The sequence below is a fragment of the Sturnira hondurensis genome, unplaced genomic scaffold (assembly GCF_014824575.4).
Source record: "Sturnira hondurensis isolate 20B ecotype Veracruz unplaced genomic scaffold, ASM1482457v3 Scaffold0005279, whole genome shotgun sequence".
NCBI lineage: Eukaryota > Metazoa > Chordata > Mammalia > Chiroptera > Phyllostomidae > Sturnira > Sturnira hondurensis.
The window spans coordinates 5,716,872-5,738,982 of record NW_028077910.1 but is presented as its reverse complement, the minus strand read 5'-3'; the positions used below and the strand labels follow the sequence as shown (position 1 = coordinate 5,738,982).

At 40.2% G+C, this 22,111-nt stretch overlaps 1 protein-coding gene across 8 annotated transcripts in view; it reads left to right on the top strand.

The window, feature by feature from the left end:
- Positions 1 to 22,111, top strand: part of FNDC3B (fibronectin type III domain containing 3B) — a 320,028-nt gene that overhangs the window by 72,751 nt on the left and 225,166 nt on the right. For all 8 annotated transcript variants that reach the window (XM_037046517.1, XM_037046521.1, XM_037046516.1 and 5 more), the window contains exon 3: positions 15,878 to 15,953. In XM_037046517.1, coding sequence (XP_036902412.1) covers positions 15,878 to 15,953 — 76 coding nt within the window. The remainder of the gene's footprint in view (positions 1 to 15,877; positions 15,954 to 22,111) is intronic.

Genomic DNA, 22,111 nt, shown 5'->3' with positions numbered 1-22,111 from the left:
GGTGCTGGCAGTTAAAGTCCAGGCTGCAGCCTATTGCTGCTGAATAACATATAACAGCTCCTCTAGTGATAGAATCCTATTTAGCAGCTGGGGCATTGCTTGAAAGGAGAAGGAATCAGGCTGGTCACATGTTGGGTTTGGGAAACCAAGTACGGGAAGCTCAGTCTTATGTTAGAGTCTTTAACATCAAGATGTGTGAAAAATGTATATTTTGTACAAATAGTTTAAAGAAAACTATTATTGCAAACTGCCATTGTGTTCTCTACCACTCAAACTTGTATAGACCTCTGGTGTCCAGATATTGTCAGTCTCTCTCTTTTTTTCCCCTCCAAATTTGAGGTAGAAAGGAGGAGTGAGAGGGTAGGATTTGTGACTGAATTAAGGAGTGACTGAAAAATAGATTTGCTCATTTTAATAAGCATTTATCAATTGTCTTTTATACCAGCATTGTATTAGGTGCTGGTGACACAAAGATGAGTGAGACACTGTTCTTGCCATAAAGGAATGAGCAATCTAGTTGGGGAACAAAATGTAGTTTAATGCCCCCTCCCCTCCATCGGCTGTATTTACTCATCTCCAGTGCTTAGATTGTTAGATTAGGGGATAGAACCCTGTCCTGGGGCCACAGAGGCGGGATGGAGCAGGGAGTGGAATGGCTGGCCAAGAGACCAGAGCAGGCTGGGAAAAGTGCCTGTGGGGAGGCTAAGCCTCGACAGAGGTCTCAGTTGAAGTGGAGTTAGGACTGTTTTTCAAGCTTTGCATATAGAGTAATCAGTTTCTGTTTTACAAAGTGAAAACATTGTGTAGGGATAGCGTGTTTCAAGTGGAGACCTAATTAATTAGTGGCACCCCAACAAACTGTGTCTACGAATTCTACAACCTCTTTTCTATTCATTGTTCTTGTTAGCGAATCTGCCTGTCCTCTGAGGCATCCAGCTGGGGTCCACTCTTGGCCCCCTGCTGTCTGTTCCTCAGAATGTCTGAGTCTGCAGAGGTGCAGATCGGGAGCATCCCTCAACCGGAGTTACTTTCCAGCGGCCTGGGCAGTACCCCTGCTTCTAAGGGCCCCCTTTCCACTGTAAAGGGGTGTGAATTTATCCAGGTCTGTAGTCTCATTTTACAGTTCTCCCTGCCTTAGGTTTGCCAATTCTCACTACAAAGGCTCCCGAAAAGGCGTAGCCTATGCATAATCTCAGTCTCAAAAAGGAAAATGTTGATGCTGTATCATCAGAGGGTGTTGTTATATGTGGCACCCACAATAATTATGACATATGACATATAATTATGACAGCTCTGAGCTGTCTGGGTTGAGAGACACTTCAGAATTTAATTAGCCAGAGGCAATAATAATAAGATACAAAATGTAGTCAGTATCCTTGAAATGGTAGAAATTGAGCTGCCTTCAAAAAGGAGAGGATTAAGGAAAAAGACTGGCGTGGCAAGGTTGCACTGCAAAATAATGGCAATTTAAAACTCTGCCACAGTTTTAACATTATGATTGTTTTCAACTTCGTGCACTGTTTGGCTGGCTGCACTGTAAACTTGGGAGAACAGGGACTGTGTCTCTTGTTCACACTTTCCTTGGCGTCTGAGGTAGCGTTCAATAAATCCTTCAGAAGAGATGAAGGAAGAACAAAATGAATTTAATTCATCTGTACTCAGGCTTGAAAATTGTCTGCGTGTTGCATTTGTCACACAAGCATTTTTAAAAAGACTTTATTTATTTATTTTTAGACAGAGGGGGAGGGAGGGAGAAAGACAGGGAAAGAAACATCAATGTGTGGTTGCCTGTTGCACTCCCCACACTGGGGAGCCTGGCCTGCAACCCAGGCATGTGCCCTGAATGGGAATCAAACCAGCAATCCTCTGCTTTGCAGTCTGGTGCTCAATCCATTGAGCCACACCAGCCAGGGCACAGGCATTTTTTTAAACCTTTATCCTTAAAGAAAAAATTAGGTGCCAATGATTTAAAATGGGAAGATTTACATATAAGTCTGGATCTTTCTGTTTACCGGAAGACCCAGAAAATCTGATGATACTGCGCTTGTCTTTGCATTTGGTAACAAATGGCTGGCACAAAGTGGCAGCTGCCCTCACTGGGGCATGTCACCCGCAGGCCCCACTGTGTGTCTCACCCCATTTCCCAGCTTGCCTGGGCTTTGTGGTCATCTGAGTTTGAAACCTGGAGATTGTGAACTTCTTTTACCTCTGAAATTGCATCTTGGGCTCACATATGTTGTGCTGTACATATAACAAAAATATTTAATTTTTTTCTGGCACACTCATCATGTATCACACTGATGAAGTGATTTTTAAGCTTCTTAGTTTTCTCCTTTCTTTATGACTTGCAAACTGAACTAGTGTGGGCTTTGGTTCACATGGTTTTGTAGAGGGTGTCAGTTGTGCCTTCCAAGTTAGGACCCCTGCATTGTTGTTTTCGGCCTCTGCTTTCCAGTGAGCACTGTATGAGCCCCTAAACTGTGTCGTGCTGAGCACTCGCCACAGCAGAGGAAGGGCAGGAGAAACAACCAGGCACCTTGGTTGTTTTACTGTTTACAGGCTGGTTGGGGGATATTAAACACAGGTGTGAGGTACCACCGTTGGAAGGGCAGAGATGCAAATCCTTATATTTACAATCTCTTGCACAGTTTCCAAGAATCAAGGCTTTGAAGTCCTTATTATTGAAATAGAATTTTTTTAAAGTAATTTTTTCATGTTACCTAGATGAGGCATTTTTATGTAAATCATTTCTATATTAACTTTCTCACTGAATAAAAAAATTAAGTTTGGTAGATTTCCAACCACTGATTTCAAGTTTTTTGGAAAAATGTGTATTTGTCACATTGGCTGTGATGTGACAGCCATTGATGCATCTCATAGTGCAATAAAAATATACATATGCACACAGAGGAAGAAAAGATGGGACAATTCTCTGTCCAGAATGTGTTAAGACATATGTTTGCACATAACTTTTCATGTAGGCAGACTCTGCTCTTTTAAAAAAATTTTTTATTGATTTTAGAGAAAGAGAGAGAGAGAAACATCGGTTTTGTTGTTTCACTTATGTATGCATTTATTGGTTGATTCTTGTATATATTCCATGGCCGGGGATCAAATCCGCAGTCTTGGCGTATCAGGATGGTGCTCTAACCAGCTGAGCTGCAGAGCCAGGGCCACGCACACTCTGCTCTTTTTTGTCTGCACGTTTGACTTAAAAATATGGCTATATGTAAATTATATATGTTACACTCCAAACATGGCAATAGTGGACAAACTGCGTAAAATTAATAACATTAATGTCTTAAGTTCCAGATGCATTTGCAGAAAGCAAAACAACCTGCCAAAGAGTTGGTTGTTGAAGCACCACATTATTGTGTCTAGGTGATTTTGGGTTTAGCTGCCTTTAGATTACATTAGTTTCCTCACTTAAATCGAGATTAGCCAGAATTAAGTGTCTCTTAGTAATTTTTAACAGCTCTCCTGTTGAAAGAAATTGCGGCTGTGCTGTGGTGGCCCTGCAGAAGAGACAGAACTCGCCTGCCACTTCAGTGCCGATGTAATGGCACGTCCTACGTCGTCCCTCTCCTCAGCCCTGGGGCCTTTTTCCTGAGCAGGTGGCCATCAGATCAGATCGTTGCTGAGCAGGAACTGTTTTATGGGCAGCAGGTGTGTTTAGCACAGTCATTAACTGGAATAATTAATTTGACCCTGCGTCTTCTGAATTTACTCTTTACTGCCCCTTCTTCGCTCCTGGCAGTATAGTTGTGCCCATTTGGGTAAAATGGACGGTCTACATTTTGAAAATTACTTGTCAAGGGCTTTTGCTTTGCAGATAATTGGGCAGTGAAGTGGAAAGAGCAGAGAGCTGTGGGTCTGGTTTGGGGACAAGCTGACTAGAGTATTTTCATCGGTCAAACTGTCCTTAGGGTTCCAGTCCTACTCTTTTCAAACATTGGTAATCAGTTTTTGTGAGTCAAAGTTTAGATTTGGAAAGAAACAGACTTGCTGCTATCCAATTATGTTGCATGACTTTTAATTTTTAGGAGAGATTGTTAAAATGTTCCAGAATTCATCAGCAAAGCATGTTACTTCCTCAGAAAAAGTTTCTTTGGTCTTCATGTTGGAATATTGAGTTGTATTCTGGTTCATGGGAGAAACCGTGATGCACTGAAGCGTATGCACTGGATAGTGAAGTTGTTTGGTAGCTAAATCGGCCAGAGTTATGCTGCTCATTCACTTTCTCTGATTTGACTGGTTTAATTTTTATTTGCGTTGACAGACTGGGTCTGTGTGATGAAGACCTGTCTTTTCATCACCTTTGCAAAAAGTCCATAAAAGAAGTATTCTGATAGAATGACTATTTATAATTTACTTGGTGACTTTAGTTATGACTGAAAATAAAAGTAATATAAGATGAATATAATGTGGATTAGACAGACATTGCAACCATTTTTGTCTCACTGTTGAAATGGGAAATCAGACCCTGTCTATGAATGATACCCATTTTAAAGACTTTAGGGAATCAGTTGAGGGTGGAGTTGGGTGACAGAAGACATTCCCCTTTCATAGGTGGGTGTTCACACCCAATTTCCGTCTGAGAGTCTTCTCCTAACTCTTGAAGTGGTTCACTCAGGGTCAGGCACTGGGAGTTTTCCCACTTCATTGACTGCCTGTGCGCAGGGCTGGAAGATGGGCCTTGCCCAGGTGTGTGCCCCTCCATTGAAGGGTGGCAGCAGTTCAGCTTCCAACAATTGTCCTAAAACCAAGCAGGGAGTATGGAATAAAAGGTTCTGTAAGGTTGACTCTTGCAGAGATTTCACGGTGTAAAAGATACGTTGAAGGTTAGATTTTTGACATTGAAAGAATTTCAAGCGTCTACATAAATTTTTGGCATTTATTTCAGACTTAAATGTTATGTTGTAAGCTTGCTGATCACCAGCAGGCTTTTAGTTTCAACTTTTAGTTGAGTGGATATTTGAGGACAATAAGTTCAATTGTTGGAAAGAATGGGAATGGTTTTTATTTGATGTTTTAATTTCTTTGTTCCCTCTGTGATGAAGGGAACTAATAGGAATTATTTGAGGGCATATGAGGTGCTAGGAATAGTGCTAAGCATGTACATCATTTCACCCAGTAATCATGACCCTTTACAAAGCAGTAATCATTTCTACAGACAGAACCAGAGGCTGTAAATGTTAAGCACTTGCAGCTGGCAAGGCACAGCACCGGGGTTCGAATTCACTTTTGTCCTTCTTTTCAGGAATGGTGGGGTTGCTTGGGTTATAGGCATCTCTCTGTTGTCCTGTTCTGATAAACAGTCTGGGGAGACATGGAACTGGGTTTTGCACAGTAGTAAATGGTGAAATTCACCAAGGAGAGTATTTCTGGTTTGTTGTATGACCTTCGTATTAACTCTGGGAAGTGGCTGTGATTCTGACTCAGGAGCTCCTGAGAATTGCAGACTGAGCAGTCCTCCTTGTGTCTGAGGCCTGGAGGCACCAGTTGAATTCAGAGGAGGAGTTGGGAGTGAAGTCATCTGAGGACCGGGTTGTGGAGCTGCTCCCTTTCTTTCCTCAGGGAGTGGTTCTGTCCCTGAGATTAGCATCAGGGAGCGGTTCCTTTTGGGGTCGACAGCTGCTGAGAGATGGTGGTGTCCTGAGGAGGGTAGCAGGCATTCCTCTTCCCCCTCCGCCTCAGGAGACTCACCCTGGAAGATTGGGGCGGGGGGCTTGTTGTCTGCCTTCTTTTCCTCCCAGACCCCACCTTTCATTTTCATTCAAACATTACATCACCCAGAGGCACAGTTTTTGTGTTTTAAGAAATCTAAAAACTTGTTGTGAGACTTGAACTTATTAGTTTGTTTGTTTTTCATTCTGAGTTTATAATTATTTCTCTTAAGTAATGCCAGAATAAAAATAAAACTAAGTTGATCCTTCGAAGAGTAAGAAAACGGCCACTTTGTTAGGAACATTTTTACATTGGTCACCTCTGGGTATTCCCGTTCTCGGGGGCACGGAATTCTGTCACGCACTATTTGTACCATGAGCCATGATACCACACCCTTTTGCTAGCCAGTTCCTCGTTTTTTTCTCTTTTTTTTTTTTAGATTGATGAAGGGCTGCTTGGACTTTGACTCTTCTCAAGATGTTAATTATGTGTTTCAAAATCGAGTGTTCTGTTAAGAATCACTTACACACAGTTTTGGAAAGAGAACTGGAGACAGGGAGTTGCTTCAGGGGTGCAGAATATTGTTTTGGAGGCCTTGAGAAATCAATCTTAAGAGTTAGTTCATTTACCACCAAGACATATTTAGTCAGTGTATATAAACAAAAGAAGTCACCGTGTGCCTGGACATTATTTGTCCCAGATGGAGTTTAAACTTGGCTCATTCTACTGCACTGATGTCATGATGCATAAACTGGCCCTGAATTGGAGACGTGCACAGAATCGGCTGTTTGCCTGTGTGTGCTGAAGGCGTGCGAGGAGGGGAGGGGCTGGCTGGAAAATTTTTGTCACGTTTTCCCTGTGTTGTCTGCGGAGACCAGTGTCAGTCCTGAATTTGGACTTGGTGCAGAATGAGGGAAGAATTGGACTAATCTTTTCATTGGTGCAAGTCGGCATGTGTATGCACCCAGGACATCATTCTTTTAAGACTGAGAGTATGAATGCTCCGCCGAGCTTTCCACCTGTTGCTTACAAAGTGCTGAGACTCAAATCTGGAAAGGAACCCCTTGAGCCATTACATTTTTGAAGAGTATTGTCAATCTATTTGCTTTAAAACCCTAAATTTGGTATTTTTAAAAAAATTTAATGGTCTAATGTATCCAGCTGCATGATTCTGCTTTCCTGGATTGTGTGATGCATAATCCCTCAAACTAGTTGCTTAAGTATTTGGAAAGGCCAATGCCCAATGCCCCTTTGAGAATCTGGCCCAATTTAATTCTTCCTGTGTGCTTTGGGAAGGCAGCTTAAGGGTCAGAAAAGGGTCCTTTCCTGGACTTCTGAGCACTTAATAGGAAATTTCCACACATTGTGGTGTTATTTTATTACATTTTATTGCTGACTTTCATTATGATAATCTTAATTAGAAGCATTTCCAAGTGATTCAGACCCTTTTGTAGATGTAAAGGGCTTAGATTTCAGAACTTTTGTGAATGGATTCCAAAGTCACTGTTGTTGTCCGGATCCGTGGAAGCTGAACAGACTCTGGAATGTGAGTCGGTTAGGAAGGGAGCCTTTAAGGAAAGCCAGAATGTTCCCCAAACGGAAAATCTGGTCAGAGGTGAGAACTGGCTGGTTTAAGATCTTATTGAAAACATGAAACATGGCAGATTCAGTAGAATTTTTTCATTTAACTCTCTTATTAAAGGTCACTTTTTTTTATTATGTGGAAGATTTGCCACTGTTAGAAAGAAATGTAAAGAAAAAAAAAAATAGGCCCTGGCTGGTGTAGCTCAGTGGATTGAGCGCAGGCCTGGGAACCAAAGCATCGCTGGTTTGATCCCCAGTCAGGGCGCATGCCTGGGTTGCAGGCTGGTTCCTGGCAGGGAATGCACGAGAAGCAACCATACATTGATGTTTCTCTCCTCTCTCCTTCCCTTCCCCTTTAAAGGTAAATAAATAAAATCTAAAAAAAAGAAAAACAAAAATAAATAGTAATGAAAGTTTTTTTATTGTGTTACACACATTTTATGTGTACTAGGGTTGTTCTACTTCTGAAGCACACACGGGAGGTGGGTGTCTCCATTTTTTTTCAGATGAAAAAAACAGGGTTAAAAAGGTTAAGTGTCTTACTTAGCAGAGCTGGAACTCAACTATAATCTTTTTTATGTTTTTTTTTTAGTTAAATTTATTGGGGGTGTGATCTTTCTGATTTCTTCTTCTCACTGTGTGTCTCGGGTATCTTAGTTTCTTTTTAAATAATTAGTTCAAAAATGGATTGAAACTAAAATGAGATTAGATTGAAATCCTAGCACCTCTGAATTCTAAACACATTATACCGTTTAGTCCCCCATGTATTTGCTTGTGTAATTGTTCGTTTGCTTATTCAATTGCAGTCTCCCACTCTCACTCAACTATAACTTTTCATGATTTCTTCATGGTTTCTTCAGTTTCCACAGCACTTGATAATCATATTCTATTATATGTTAATTGTATTGTCTATTCCTTCAACAACACAAAATGGTTAGGATTTCAGCTTTCTTATCTTAGAAGCATGGGTGCTTCATAAAGTGTAGTAATAGTAACTACTCAGCAAGTCTGTGTTGAATATTTAAGAGTTCAATAATAGCATTAAGCATTAATAAGTTTAATAATTAATGCAAAGTCAAGGCCTTAATAAGTGATAACATACACTGCGCTGGCGTGGTGGGGGTGTGGGGGAAATCCTTCTTTCTCTTCTACAAAATCCTTGCAAAACCTTAGAATGTTACACATTTATATTCATTTCTGATTTTATGTTATCGGGCACAAAAATATCAAGCAAGTAATTAATAAAGTATAGTAATTAGAATAGTTAATTTTAGAACATTTAATGACAAAGTATTGGGACCTGATTTTCTGTTAGGAAAGGATGAAAACATTCTTTATGGCCACATTACTTTCTTTTTATTAATCCTCACCCAAGGACATTTTCCTTTTTTCCTCATTACTTTCAAAGAGTGGGGGTGGAGAGGCGGAGAGGGAGAAAGAGAGAAAGAGAAATATCAGTGTGAGAGAGAAACATCAATCCGTTGTCGCCGGTCAAGCCAGTGGGAGATAGAACCTGCAACCTAGGCATTCGCTCTGACTGGTAATCGAACCCACAAGATTGGGTTCATTGGACTACACTCCAGCCAAGCCACATTGGCCAGGGCACGTTATTTCCTGATTATTTCTTAGGGGGTAGGGCAGTGTTAAATGAATAAGGTGGCCAAGATTGAAATGGGTCTTTAAATTATAGTGGTAAAATATTGGGATATAGGCAGTTAAATACATTTCTTCACCGGTCTTGAAATTCCGATGGTAGAGTTGTTTGTTTAGGTTCAATGCACAGCTTCCCAGAGTTGTATGACATTAATTAGCACATCAGTGTGGATCATGTTGCTCTGTCCTAGCCAATAAAAACCAGACATGAGGTAGCTGTATTTGAATGGAGGAAGACATTCTATGGATTCAGTATGCAAAGCACATACTGAGAAGTGGCCTGAACTGTTGATTCCTCATCACTGTGGCCAGAGGCCAGCTTGGGAACACGGGCCCATGGATGGAACTGAGGATGAGAAATGTACCTCATTTAGTGGACAGTTTTGACAGGAATTCACCCAGAAATGGTGATGACAGGAACCAAATTTTATTCTCAGCGAACATAATTTTTAACTAAGAGTTAGAAAGAAATAAGAAATAAGAGTTATATTTTTGGTACTCAACAACTCTGAAAATTGTTTTAATAAAATGAATATAATCATATTTCAAATGCACATGTATATTTGGTAGCTGTTAGTTACTCTTACCCAGGGAAAAACTGCCCTTATGCTTACATGGAATTTCCATTTTATATATTGTTGGTTTTTATCCTAAAGTCCTGTAGTTGAAACTGAAGAGTCAGGCATTTGTGGTTCTCTTGAAAGAGGCTTTTAACCTAGTTTTGGTTATCTGTATTACATTTTGCTTTTTTTCCCCTTTAAGTTAATGCTATATTTTTATTCTTAGCAAACAGCAGCTCATTTTATAATAAAATCTCTTTATTCTAGGCAGTATACAATTAGTGGGAATGTAAATGTGCAGTTTTTACAAGCTGCTATTTATAGCAGTATTTTCTTTATAGCCCTTACCACTATCTGTAAATGTTTTACTTTTTTTAAGTAACTGTTTTTTTAAAATTTATTTTAAAAATATTTTATTTAATTATTTTTAGATAGAGGGGAAGGGAGGGAGAGAAACATTAATGTGTGTTTGCCTCTTGCACACCTCTTGCACACAAATGTGTGTTTGTCCCCTTTTGGGGACTTGGCCTGCAACCCAGGCATGTGCCCTAGGCTGGGAATTGAACTGGTGACCCTTTGGTTCATGGGTTTGCATTCAATCCACTTAACCACACCAGCCAAGACTGTCTTTTTTTTTTAATGACTCCCCCACCCCCATCCCATGCAAATTGCATCTAACAGCTCAAAGTGGACAAAACTTGGCATTATCTAAGGTGCTATTCCCAATGCCCAGAGGAATTCCTGACCCATTCTGAGCACTCATTAACATTTGCTTAATTAACACTAAGATGTAGTCATTTTTCTAAGGACACTGATTTCATTAAATGCAGGCAGGTATTGAACTCTTGAATGTATGTGTTTTTAGCAGGCAGTGGAGTAATTTCAGCATATAAAAATGTCCTCTTTGGTTCATCTAATTTCTTTTTCTTTAATTACCTATGAATCCATTCCTGTCTTTTTTGTTAATGACAGGTGATTTGGGGGAGGCATAGAAACTTTGGATGCAATCTTCTGAGGAGTCATGTTTTATTTTTCTTATGCTTACTGTTGGGCCAGAGAAATGGCATCTAGTGATTGGGATAATTGAGTTGTTAGCTCATTATTTCTTCTGAGGATTCTAAGGGAATTCAAGGTTTTGACAAAGACTTTATGAGAGCAAGTCCTGTGCAATATAAAAACACCTGTTTGTTGTTGGTTGTGGGATTCCCTACTACCTAATGCGCAGTGGTAGCGAGGAGTTCTGACTCGGAGTGAGCATAGATTTCCTAGAAGAGAACGAGTGTCCTTGGTCTTTGGTGACATGCCTCTGACCCAGTTTAGTGCTTGTTCTCCTTAGAGCTACTTATTGAAGTGTCTCCATAGAGAACTGACCGTGTGAAATGTACCCCTCTCAGAAGGTGGAGGCTGTAGGTAGGAGAGAAGAGTGCATTTTGGTCAGACAGGGCTGGAGTCCAGTCCTAGCTCAGTCCTTTTGTAGTTTTGTGACTTTAGACCAGTTACTTCTTCTCTTTAAGCCTCAGTTTCCCTCTCCATAAAATCTGGCTACTAATACCTTCCTGTCAGGAGCATGCGGTTTCTATAATTAATAGCTATTTATAGAATCACGGTAGGAAAAAACAGGTCTTTCAGAGATGAAAACATCTCTTGATGTGGACAACTTTTAAACCTTCTGTCTTTTGAGGAAATCAGAGTATTAGAAATTTTGGAGCATTGCCCTGGCTGGTGTGGCTCAGTGGATTGAGTGCCAGCCGGCGAAGCAAGGGGTTGCTGGTTCAATTCCCAGTCAGGGCACATGCCTGGTTTGTGAGCAAGTAGGGGGCACGTGATAGGCAACTGCACATTGATGTTTCTCTCCCTCTCTCCCTTCCTTCCCTTCTAAAACTAAATAAATAAATAAAATCTTTAAAAATTTTTTTTGAGCATTAGAGTATTCTTGCTCCTTGCTTTAAACAGGTTGAGCCCTAAAACCCAGAAAGAAACAAAACAAGACCATGTGTCCTATTGGGGATGTTGACCAGGAAAGAGTTTTGCATGCCATGCATGTCCTGTGCCTTGAGCCAGTGTGGGAATACCCTTGCAGGCTTCTTGGCCTTGTGTGTTCTCTTCTGCCAGCTTTGGATTCAGGCTTCAGGTAGGACAAGTGAGCGGGTCAAGTATCTTTGTATTTTACCTGCTCACATTTTAAATCTTGGGACACTTTTTTTTGTGTTATGTTGTCACCACAAAGATAACCATAGGTCATCTGTAGCTCATTTTCTTGACTGGAGAAAAGAGAGATGATGAATAATGTGTTACTTGAGGTCGGCTGTGGTCTGTAGAGACCGGGATGTCAGATGTGTATTGTTGGATGGCTCGGGTCCTGTGGGGGCCTGGCTGGAGCTCCCCTAAGATTTCTCTGGAGGGAGGGAGAGAGAGAATATGAGAGAGAGAGATCACAAAGGTGCTACTAGTCCTCTCATGTAGTCAAAGGTCACTTTTTAGAAGTTACTAGATATTCCTAGGTATAACCCTTTCTTACGTGGAACTGTTCTGCAGCTTTTAGGTCACATCACTTTGGCCACTAAAGGTATTTGTTGGATGATCAGAAATGCTGGCTCCACGTGCGAAGTGTTCGTTTACACGTGAAACAGCTCAGACTAAGGCAGGCCTCACAAAGAGTGGCAAGTTGGGAAAAGCTCCAGGTGTGAAATGGCATCTCCTCTCCTGTCACAGTGGCAGTGATTGTTTAGGCAGGTGGCTGGTGATTTTTTTATCTGAGGTATTAAATAGGTATTTGCCTTCAGGAATAGTCTTAGATACTATTGATCTTGTGGTTAATCAACCACTGCAATTTTAAACTGCAAAAGGAATTTTCCTGTTATTCTTCTACTAAGTAAGAAATAGTTGGATTTAGACTTAATTTTAAGGAAAGATGTTATACCTGTTTCAGTTTGTCTTTTGGGTAAAACTTTCCCAAGATGCTGTATTTAGCCTTTTGCTCAATTATATTAATCCGGCCTCTCATTTGATGATGGTTCTTTGGACTTTGAAAGAACGGTCACTTATTTTTCATTAAGCCCTGATAAACTGCCTTTGGTGATCTCAAGCTGCTCGGTTCTTGTAGCACTAACAGATTTGAAATGCAGTGATGGAACAGTAGTAGCCTGAAGTATACTAATAATTTGGTTGATACGCTTCTATTTTAACATCTATGGGGCAAAACATCAGTAGTTAAAAACTTTGCCTTTTTTCCCCTCCTCTGGCAAGACACAGAATGCAGCATGGGTTGTTTTAATGCTGACTTTGGAAAAGCAGGAAATGCTTATTTGAGTGGACAAAAAATGATGAGGTTTGGACAGTGATGTTATGTTTCACATTCTGTATTTAAAAGATCCTATAACAGTTATGTCTGCTTTGTGGCTAGAGAAAGGAGGGAAGGAGGAAGACAAGGGGGCAGGAGGAGAGGGGAAGAGAGAGAGAGATGGGGAAAGAGAGAGACGCTTGTATGATACAAAAGGCGAAGTGCCAGGGAGCCGGCCAGCGTGTGCGCCATGCTCCTCAGGGCTCTGTGTGCATGGCCTTCTGCCGCCTTCTCATTCATGTCTGGTGTCAGGGACAGATCTGTGGGCTGGGGTGTGTCAAATTTTTGTTTTCATCTCTCCTTTATTGACAGTGAAAACAACAAGGAGGTGAGTCTGCTTCAGCAAAGCAAAATGCTTTTATTTAAAATATCTCAGTGCCAAGATGAATATGGTTGACTCAAATAATGACTTTGGCTCTTACTAAGAAAAATTGATATTGGGACACAGGAGATTTGCCCGGTTTCTGAGGTAACTTGGTAGATTATAATCTGGTTGTCATAGCAACTCAGCAGCAAGGAACATTACAGGAACTAAACATTTGAAGGAGAGATATTTTAGTATGATGTTAAAAGCCCTTTATCTATCCTTTTTTTCTCCCTGAAGAAGTGGGATGGGGGTCTGGAATTGGCCTCACCAGAAGAAGAGAGAGGAAAGCATAAATGCCTGTGGTGTCTGGATACTTCTGGGCCATTCTTTGAATATGGCCTGGTGTCAGTGATGGCTAAGGAACCGTCACACGTACTTTTTATGCAATGTAATAAGCAGGTAATGTGACAGAATCTGAAACAAACCCTGACTCAGCAATCCCTCTTCTCGCCTGGGACCTTGGATAGTGCTGGCGAGTTGTATTTTTAGATCCAGCGTTCAAAATCCGTCTGACAGTTTCGAGTATGGAGGAACAGTGTACGAGTTTGGAGTCATCGAGGAGCATCTGGGACATAGGCTTGGTGCCCAGTGGTTTTTTTCCCAACTAATTAATTCTATAGCCATATACAGGGTCCAGCACAAATAAAGCCCCTATATTATTACAAAATATTTTATTACAAAATGATAAGCATGTAATTCTGTAACAACAATTATCACACTCAAGCGCACTGTATGACATGTTAGGTGACATGTTCAAATTAAAACTGTAAGTTATTACACCTGTGTTGTTACCCTACTGACCACACTCATGCAGGCATTACTTCTGCTGGACCCTGTATTGTAGGCCTAACTTTAGAGTTATGAACACAAAGTAGGTGGTTTCTGCTCTGTTACAGTGATGATAGAATTGGTCTACGGACTTTTAAAAGCACCTGGATAATTTTCTTTATTGGAGTATTGTTTCATTTCATTGTAGTCCAGTTCAATGTTTATATAAAAATAAAGTTAAAACTTTTCGTGTTAGGAATGACTCTTTTAAAAGCTCGGTTTCCAGAAAGCAATCCAAGCGTTTTAATCACTCTGTAGACATCAAGGGATTTCCTTCTGAGTTTTTAAAGTGGCACGAGGTTTGAATACTTAAGACTGAAAGATTATTGACACAGTATGTGCAGGGAAATATATCATGTTTAAATAACTGATATAATTCAAGACAATGAGAAGCGCCAAGGATGGAGTTTGGACTATGTTTCGCTGAAAGGTCCTGGTTTCTGTAGTTCGTGTAATCTGAATACGTTTTCAAAGCAAGTAAGTTATGGTGCATACATAAAGTTGACTTTTTACATTTTGTGGAAAGAAAGCTGAATTTTTAAGTTAAAATAATTATTTGCCGTGATTTTTCTTATGTTTTGTGACTTTCATTGATTCAGTAAATATAGTTATCACGCACTTATTCTATGCCAGGCACAGTTTTGAATACTTATTCTGTGCTAGATCTTATGCTTTTAGAGCCTAGATTAGAGAACAATAGGCATTGATATAATTGCTTAATTAGTTAATTGCAGTTTCAAATTCTAGGAAGGAGAAGTGGTTTGTTTGTTTTTGGAGAACATATATATTGTTGGGGTTCTGGCCTATCCTGAGAGTCAAATGCCATTTCTTAGGCTCACGAGGATGAGTAGGCCTTAGCTGGGTGAGGAAAGAATGAGGTGGTAGTAGGCATAGATGAAGGCATAGACGAAGGGGTACAAGAAGGGGTGCAGAGATGAAGGGGTTGCAGACAGTACGGATGAGTGTTGATGGGTCAAGGGAGGGAGGGACAGGCTTGATCCAAGATGAATATCACTGTAAGATGAATATCACTGACACCTTGTCAATTTCTAGAAATATATAGTAATTATTTTGTTAGTATCAGCCTTGCACATGATGATTTTTAAGTACAGTTTTTAAGCTTGGATTATATTCTGTAATTTGTATTTACATGTAAATTAGTGATTTTTCCTCTTTTATCTAAAAGAACTAAATTAGATAAGAACTGAAGCTCTGAGGGTCGGAAAGAAATACTTTGCTGTTGCTGTGTGTGGCCCAGGCCTTTGGAAGTTGCCATATGTACGTTCACATGACTAAAACACTGACCTTTACATAACAGATTTAAAAACCTGAGTGTTTGGGGGGACCTAGTGGAATGTATTTTTATTTTGTACTGTTCATTATTATTTCTAGATCCTATAGAGAGATACTTTTTCCAAACTTTTTTAAAGAAATTGCTTTCTATTATTACACAGAAGAATCATATAACCCACGTCAGTACCAGATACTAGGGAATAGTGTGCAACAGTGTTAGGTCAGAACCTCCCTTCTCTCTGCTATCTTCCTTTGTAAGTATATTTTCTGGTCTTTTTTTTTTCTTTTTTAACTGTCATTTCTAAATCAGTGAAAGGGCAAAGTGAAAAAGTATCTTAAAGTTGAATTTTTTAGTTAAATCACATCAGCAGCAATACTGGAAAATTCAAACACATGTACTTTCTGCCCCCACTCCCCTCCGCTTTGAACCAGGTCTAAGATATGTCCCAGGTTTTGTGTTTATATAAGATGTTGTGCCACATACTTCTTGTCTAGTGCATAAATTTAGTAATTTAGTAATAAAACTTTGAAGAAAAATTCCAGACATTGTGATATTAAATTGAAATTAATGTGTTACTTTGGCAGGTTATTCTCGTTCAAGTTAATCCAGGTGAGACTTTTACAATAAGAGCGGAGGATGGAACACTTCAGTGCATTCAAGGTAAGAAGTTTTTTGGAAGTCTTCTCATCAGAGGAGTTTTCCTTTACTGGTTTAAGAACGTGAAGTTTTTCTATGTGTCTACCTGTGATTTTTTAGAAGTAAAATTTATCTAGGATATTTTTCCTTTCTGTCAAGTAGGGGCTACTTAATGCTGATGTAGGCTCTCATATATAAGGGACAAAGTTAAATTTCTCTAGTATTCTAGTGACTTTTTAAGTAAATTCGTTTAACTTGGGAAGGCAGAGGCTTCATATGGGATTTGGTAGACCTGAAAAATACAGAGATTTTAAAAGACCCTAAAATTACAATTGAGAACTTTTTCAAAATAGATAAAAGTTTTAAATATATGTTATGTTACTATCCAAATGATGTTTTTAGAGGTAAAATCTATATTAACTACCTGTTAGTTATTTATTAACAGATTACTGCCTTAAGACACTAATCTGCCTGAAGTCTGGTACCTTAAGACAACATTTATTATCTTACAGTTTCTGTGAGCCAGGAGCTTGGGCATGGCTGAGCTGTGCCCTGTGAGTCTAGGCCTTTCAACACTAAAATCAGGTGTGGGATAGAGCTGCAGCCTGTACAAGGCATGCCTGGGGGTCTGTCTGATTCCAGCCTCATTCACATGGTGGTTGGCAGGATTATGTTTTCTGCAGGCTGTTGATCTGAGGCTTCCTTCAGTTTCTTGCTAAGTGGCCTCACGGTGGGAGCAGTTATATTATTGCTGCTGACTTCATCATAGCAGCAGCTGGAGGGCAACAGGGAGTACTAGGTCCAGCCCCCTCAAGAAAGGGGATTACACAAGGCGGGAATACTGGCAGACAGGAATCTTTGGGGGCCTCTCAGAAAGCTGCCCACCACTGTCTACTTCAGCACCCCCAATAATTCATGTCCTTCCCATATGCAAATCACCTTCTCCCAAGATTTCCAATTATAGCATTATAATTGCTCCATGACAGCATCAGTTCAGAGTCCAGAATCTTGTCATCTAAATAAGTTCTAGGTGTAAGTGAGGCCCCTCAGGTTTCATTCTTTAAATGTTTACAGCTCATAGGGCATTTCAGTTAAATTCTCATTTGTATAACACCAGGGCCTCCTCTCCGTAGCTCGCTTTGTGAAGAAATGACTTAGGTACCCTGATCCATGTATAGTTCTGTGTGGGAAGATCAGCCCAGATCTGTATTGGCCTGTAAATGCTGCTGTGTTAGCACTATTTGTGATAGCTGTTTTTGTCACTGAAGGACTCATGGTAAGTTGACATGTAATTAGGTTTAATGCTAGGTTATTGATTAGACTGGAATCTGACCATAGGGGCTTATTTTAATACTTGGACTTGCTCACCAATATGAGGGGAAATGCCCTTTAGTTTGTTTTTCTATAATAAGCTACATGGAAAAAAATGATTTTTCTGTTGCTTTGCATAATAGAATGTGCTGCTTCATAAGTTCACTACTTGGTTTGTACCTGTATGAGTACACATTTAGGAATACACTTTTTCTTTTTGAGAAATGAGTGTATTTTCAAAGGTTCAAGCCTAATGAGTTTTAATTGCAGTTTAATTTGAAATGACAACTATTTTGTCAGTATTTTTACTGATTGCATTTTTCTGACCATCGTGTCACTGACGTTCATCTGTGGTGGTCTAAAACTGTTTAAAAACCAAAACTAGTCAGCCGGCCGGTTAGCTCAGTTGGTTAGAGTGTGGTGCTAATGAAAACCAAAACTAGTTTTTGTAGGTAAATCATGCAAAGAAACTTCAGGTTAAAGGAGAGAGGAATGAACACTTTAAAATAGTGTGGGATATAGAATCTTCTGTTTTTTTCTAGTGTTTTAATAAATGGATATTTCCAATAAATAAAATCAGATTCCACTCTGTATCTTTAAAAAACGCACACCAGGCAATCTGAACACTCACTTCACCTGTTAGAATGCAACTGTGTTTTTGGTTCAGTAAGAAAGCAGTTAAGCCTCTGGCCATGGTATCATCGGAGCCTCATGAACTGGCAGATAGACAACATCCATCTACACCTGAGGATGTGTAGTAGAATCTATAAAAGCAAATTGCTGAATAAATCGACATCTGTAAAACCCGCACTTTCATGCCACCTGCTTTTTACTTTTTGGTGTTTGAGGAGTGTATGTGTTGATGTGTGTGTGTGTGTGTGTGTGTGTGTCTGTGTTCATTTCATTATCCTCTCTCCCACTTTTTTTCTGAGTCCATGTCAGTAACTGGTGTGTTCTACAGGGAATGTTGTATGTATGTTCCTCTATTCACAATGAGAGCTTTGTATTTATTCATGAAGATACTTGGAGATACTTGGAGATAAATGACACTAACATCCCTTCCAGTGATTTAAAAAATGCCTTTAACTAAAGCAGAATTGTGGAGCTCATTTATCTTTGGCTTCCCCAGCTTTCCTATTCTTTGTTCTTCTCTGAATACCCAGACCCTATAGTTACCTTTGTTTGGGGCATGGTGGTATTGGGCCCATTAATTGAAATGACACAGGACAGGATGAGAGGGACTAGGACCTGGAATCACATGGTTTGCTAGGGCTTGGGAAGCACTGGGGCTATAGGGTGAACTGCAGAATCTGGAAGAAACTTTGAGCCCAGATGCATAGATGGCTGCTAATGCCGACAGGTGATCACTCAGGCTGCTTGTGCTCCCCCCCAAAGCCTTCCTTTGACTAACTCCCACGTGAGTTAGTGAATGCTTGACTCCAGGTGGGTGGAGCATATCACCATAGAATGTGGAAATGGACAATATATTTGCAAATTCCAACACAAGTTATTATCCCTTCACTGTGAAGGGATGATGTCATCCTGTCATTGTTAATATTTATTCAGCTCTAATTTAATGGGTATGATATGGACATATGAGGAAGCTGAGGCCTGAAGCCAGGGAATAAATAGGCCTGAAGCTAGGCCTGAGGCCTAGCTGGGAAGAGGCGGTCAAGTTTTCATCTCTGTATGTCTGACTCCAGAGTTTGAGATCTTTATTTCTCTGGACATGGAACTCAGATAGTAGGGCTCCAGTCTTCTTGGGCATGTGACAAGGGCAAGGTGGGTTCCTGTTCCTGCAATAGGATTCTGGGAAAGATACCAGGATGAGTACTGATGGCCAGGATGAGATAGAGATGGTTTGCAGCACGAAAGTGCATGGTAGAGACTGGGTCTTCAACAGAGTAATAGCCAGTGGTGTGAGACAGGGAGTATTGATTTAGAACTCTCTAAATTATTTTTGCCCCAAGTCAGGATTGGGCCCAGAGTGAGGCGGGGCTTCCAGCTGCTTGCAGAGAAGGGATACAACGGGAGAGGACTATACAGTGGGAGGAAATCTTTTCTGCTTGTCTTTAAAAAACCTATTAGGAAAAGATTTGAAATGGAGTCATATTGTAATGGAAACTCCTGAAAGAATTATTTGCATTTTACTAGAGATTAAAATTAAGAGTGCAAAGCTCTATTTGCTCATTCAGTGCCAGCCATCAGGTGGGGAAGTGGTTTGAGGGTGGGAGTTCGTTGGTGGTGGTGGCCTTCCTGGAAATTTTGAAGTGATATCTATTGCTTATGCCACGGTGGAAACCGTCAATTTAAGAACTCTGCTATTTCAACACTAGCCAGCAGCTTAGGGATTGATGTAGGGGAGATTAGGGGCAGGCAGTGGACTTGGTTGCTGGGCCTTCCTGGAAACTTTGAAATTACACCATATAAGGTTAACCCCTTTTGCTTGTAGTTGCATTTGTACCCTAATAATTTTTTCTATCAGACATTTATAGCATCTCTAGAACAACCTCAGACATTTATTTTGATGTCATAAACAATCATTTCGGAACTTCGAAGCAAATCAATATAACAAATATGGGTACCCTGGGGAAAAAACAAGATTTTGTTTTCATGGGAATGACCTTGGTGATAATGAAGGAAGAAAAACACAGGAAATATACACTATGCTGGGATAGCAGATTCATTTCTAGTGGAATATTTCTCATTATTTCCCATGAAACATGAATCATAGATCTTGAAGAGGCCACAAAAGGTCATAGTTTATTTCTCACTTGGAGGCTGCACTATACCTATGGCATCCTAGAGAAAAGATTTTTTTCCCCAGGCCAGATGAAGGTGTATAAAGAGCTAATTGTTAGGAAAGAGAAGAATTCAAGCAATCAGTATGAATTCTTGCCTTTGCTTAAAGTCAGGAATTAATAGTGGGCAGCTGCAGGTCTCTCCCATTATTTCCATATCCTTGTCTGGGCTGAGGTGCTGGCAATGCAGCCTTCCTTCCTGCCCACACATGCCGCCTTTTAATCTGGGCCATTTCTCTGCTCCCTGAAAGATCCTTCAGCCAAAACAAACACCACACTTCCTTTAAGGCTCTAGCCTGTCTCCTCTAGGAGCCATCTCCGTTTCATTCTGACCTTTCTCTGCATTTCTGGGGGGAGCAGGTGAAGGTAAGCACTACATGTAACAGCCTGGCTATATGCACAGACTTTTCCTTAGCCTTTGAATTAGACTGTGAACTCAGCTGCAATAGGAAACAGTGTCCCCCACCCTGTGCCCCAGCACACAGCCTGATGATAATTAATGACTAGGCCCTTGACTGGCTGTGGGCATTACATCAAATGCGATGATTTTTCTTTTAAATTTTAGTATTGTCCCAGGGGCTTAAAGATACTTAGTCAAGTGCTTTTAGTGGTCTCAAAGGTCTCTGTACAAGAACTTTCAAATCCAAATACATTGATAATTGAAGCTAATCTGTTTGCTATAGAGAAACACATAGAGTCTAAAGAACTTCTATTTTGACCCTATAGTAATACTGCAGTTTTTATTTGTGTTTTAAGACTGTTACATGAAAACTGAGAGCCTGAAGAAAACAGGCTAATGTTATGGTGCTTCCATAAGATAAAACAGGTTTAAAAGATGTTTGGAAATCACCATTATTCTAATAATAATATTTAAAGAGAATCCCTAACTTTTTTTGGCCCACAATAATTTAGGTATCTTTTACAGAGACATTTCACCCTGCTGACTTAGGGTTAAGTTGGTTGAGACCCTGAAATGTCAGTGAGTGTATGGTAGGGGAAACTTAAAGAGCGTCCTGCTCTGAGATCCCTGTAGCTTAGCCACCATCAGAATGGGAAACTTTTCCCCTCTCTTGCTCTTTCCCTTTAAGCCTTCCTCCGCTCGGCATCTGACTCTCCCTGGCCCAGTGCGCGTGGGAACCAGACCTTTGATGAGCACGGTGTTCTGCTCTGGGGCTCTGTGAATGATGCCATTGAGAGCAGTTCCAAATTTCTGAGTCTCCCTGTGTGCCTCCCACCCCCTCCCTCCCTGGTATGACTCAGCATCCAGACTGCCACAGTGACCTTAATGTTGCTTTTCGCCCCTCATTTTGTACTTTATGTGCATTTATTGGACCTATTTGGCATGTTCAGACACTGACCTGCCATTTTAAGAATTTGATGACAGGTCCTAGGGAACTGTCCTTGTCTCTTGCTTTGTTGAGAAATGACATGAGTGGTGTAATAGCCAGGGTTCGCAAGCTGAGGTCCACTATGATTTCACAAGCAAAGCTTCTATATAGTCCATTGCTTGAAAGCAGACAGTGCATATAAATGTGAAATTTCTATTTTACTGGTTTAAGAACCAAAGAAGAGAATGTATTGCAAATGAAGTCTGTCTTCTAAGGTTGACTGAATTCTTGACATGGCTAAATTTGCAGACAATTTTTTTATCAAAAACATTTGGGTGGTTTAAAAGTGAAATTATTGTAGTATAAATGCTTTAAATCCTTCCTGAGCTTTGCAAAACTTTATCACATTGAAGATGTAATTGATCGTTATTTAACTAATTATTTGTAGAATGTATTATCAGTGGAAATATTTTTCCTATTACATACAATAAGAGCTTCTTTCCTGTATAAGAGATTGCATTGAAAACTATTTTCTTTTGCATTGGGGATGTTTTGTGAGGAATGGCTAGTCTGAAATGTTAATTTGAACAGTTTGACTTTACTTGAAAAGTCTTTTAGAGTTGAAAATACCACAGCTTTTCCCCAGGCTATCCCCAGTCCCGCTCATTTTTTTCTGGTTGATTCAAAGCTGTATTTGGTGAGAGTTCTCAGTCCTCCAGTGAGGCTGAGAGAGTCTGAATTG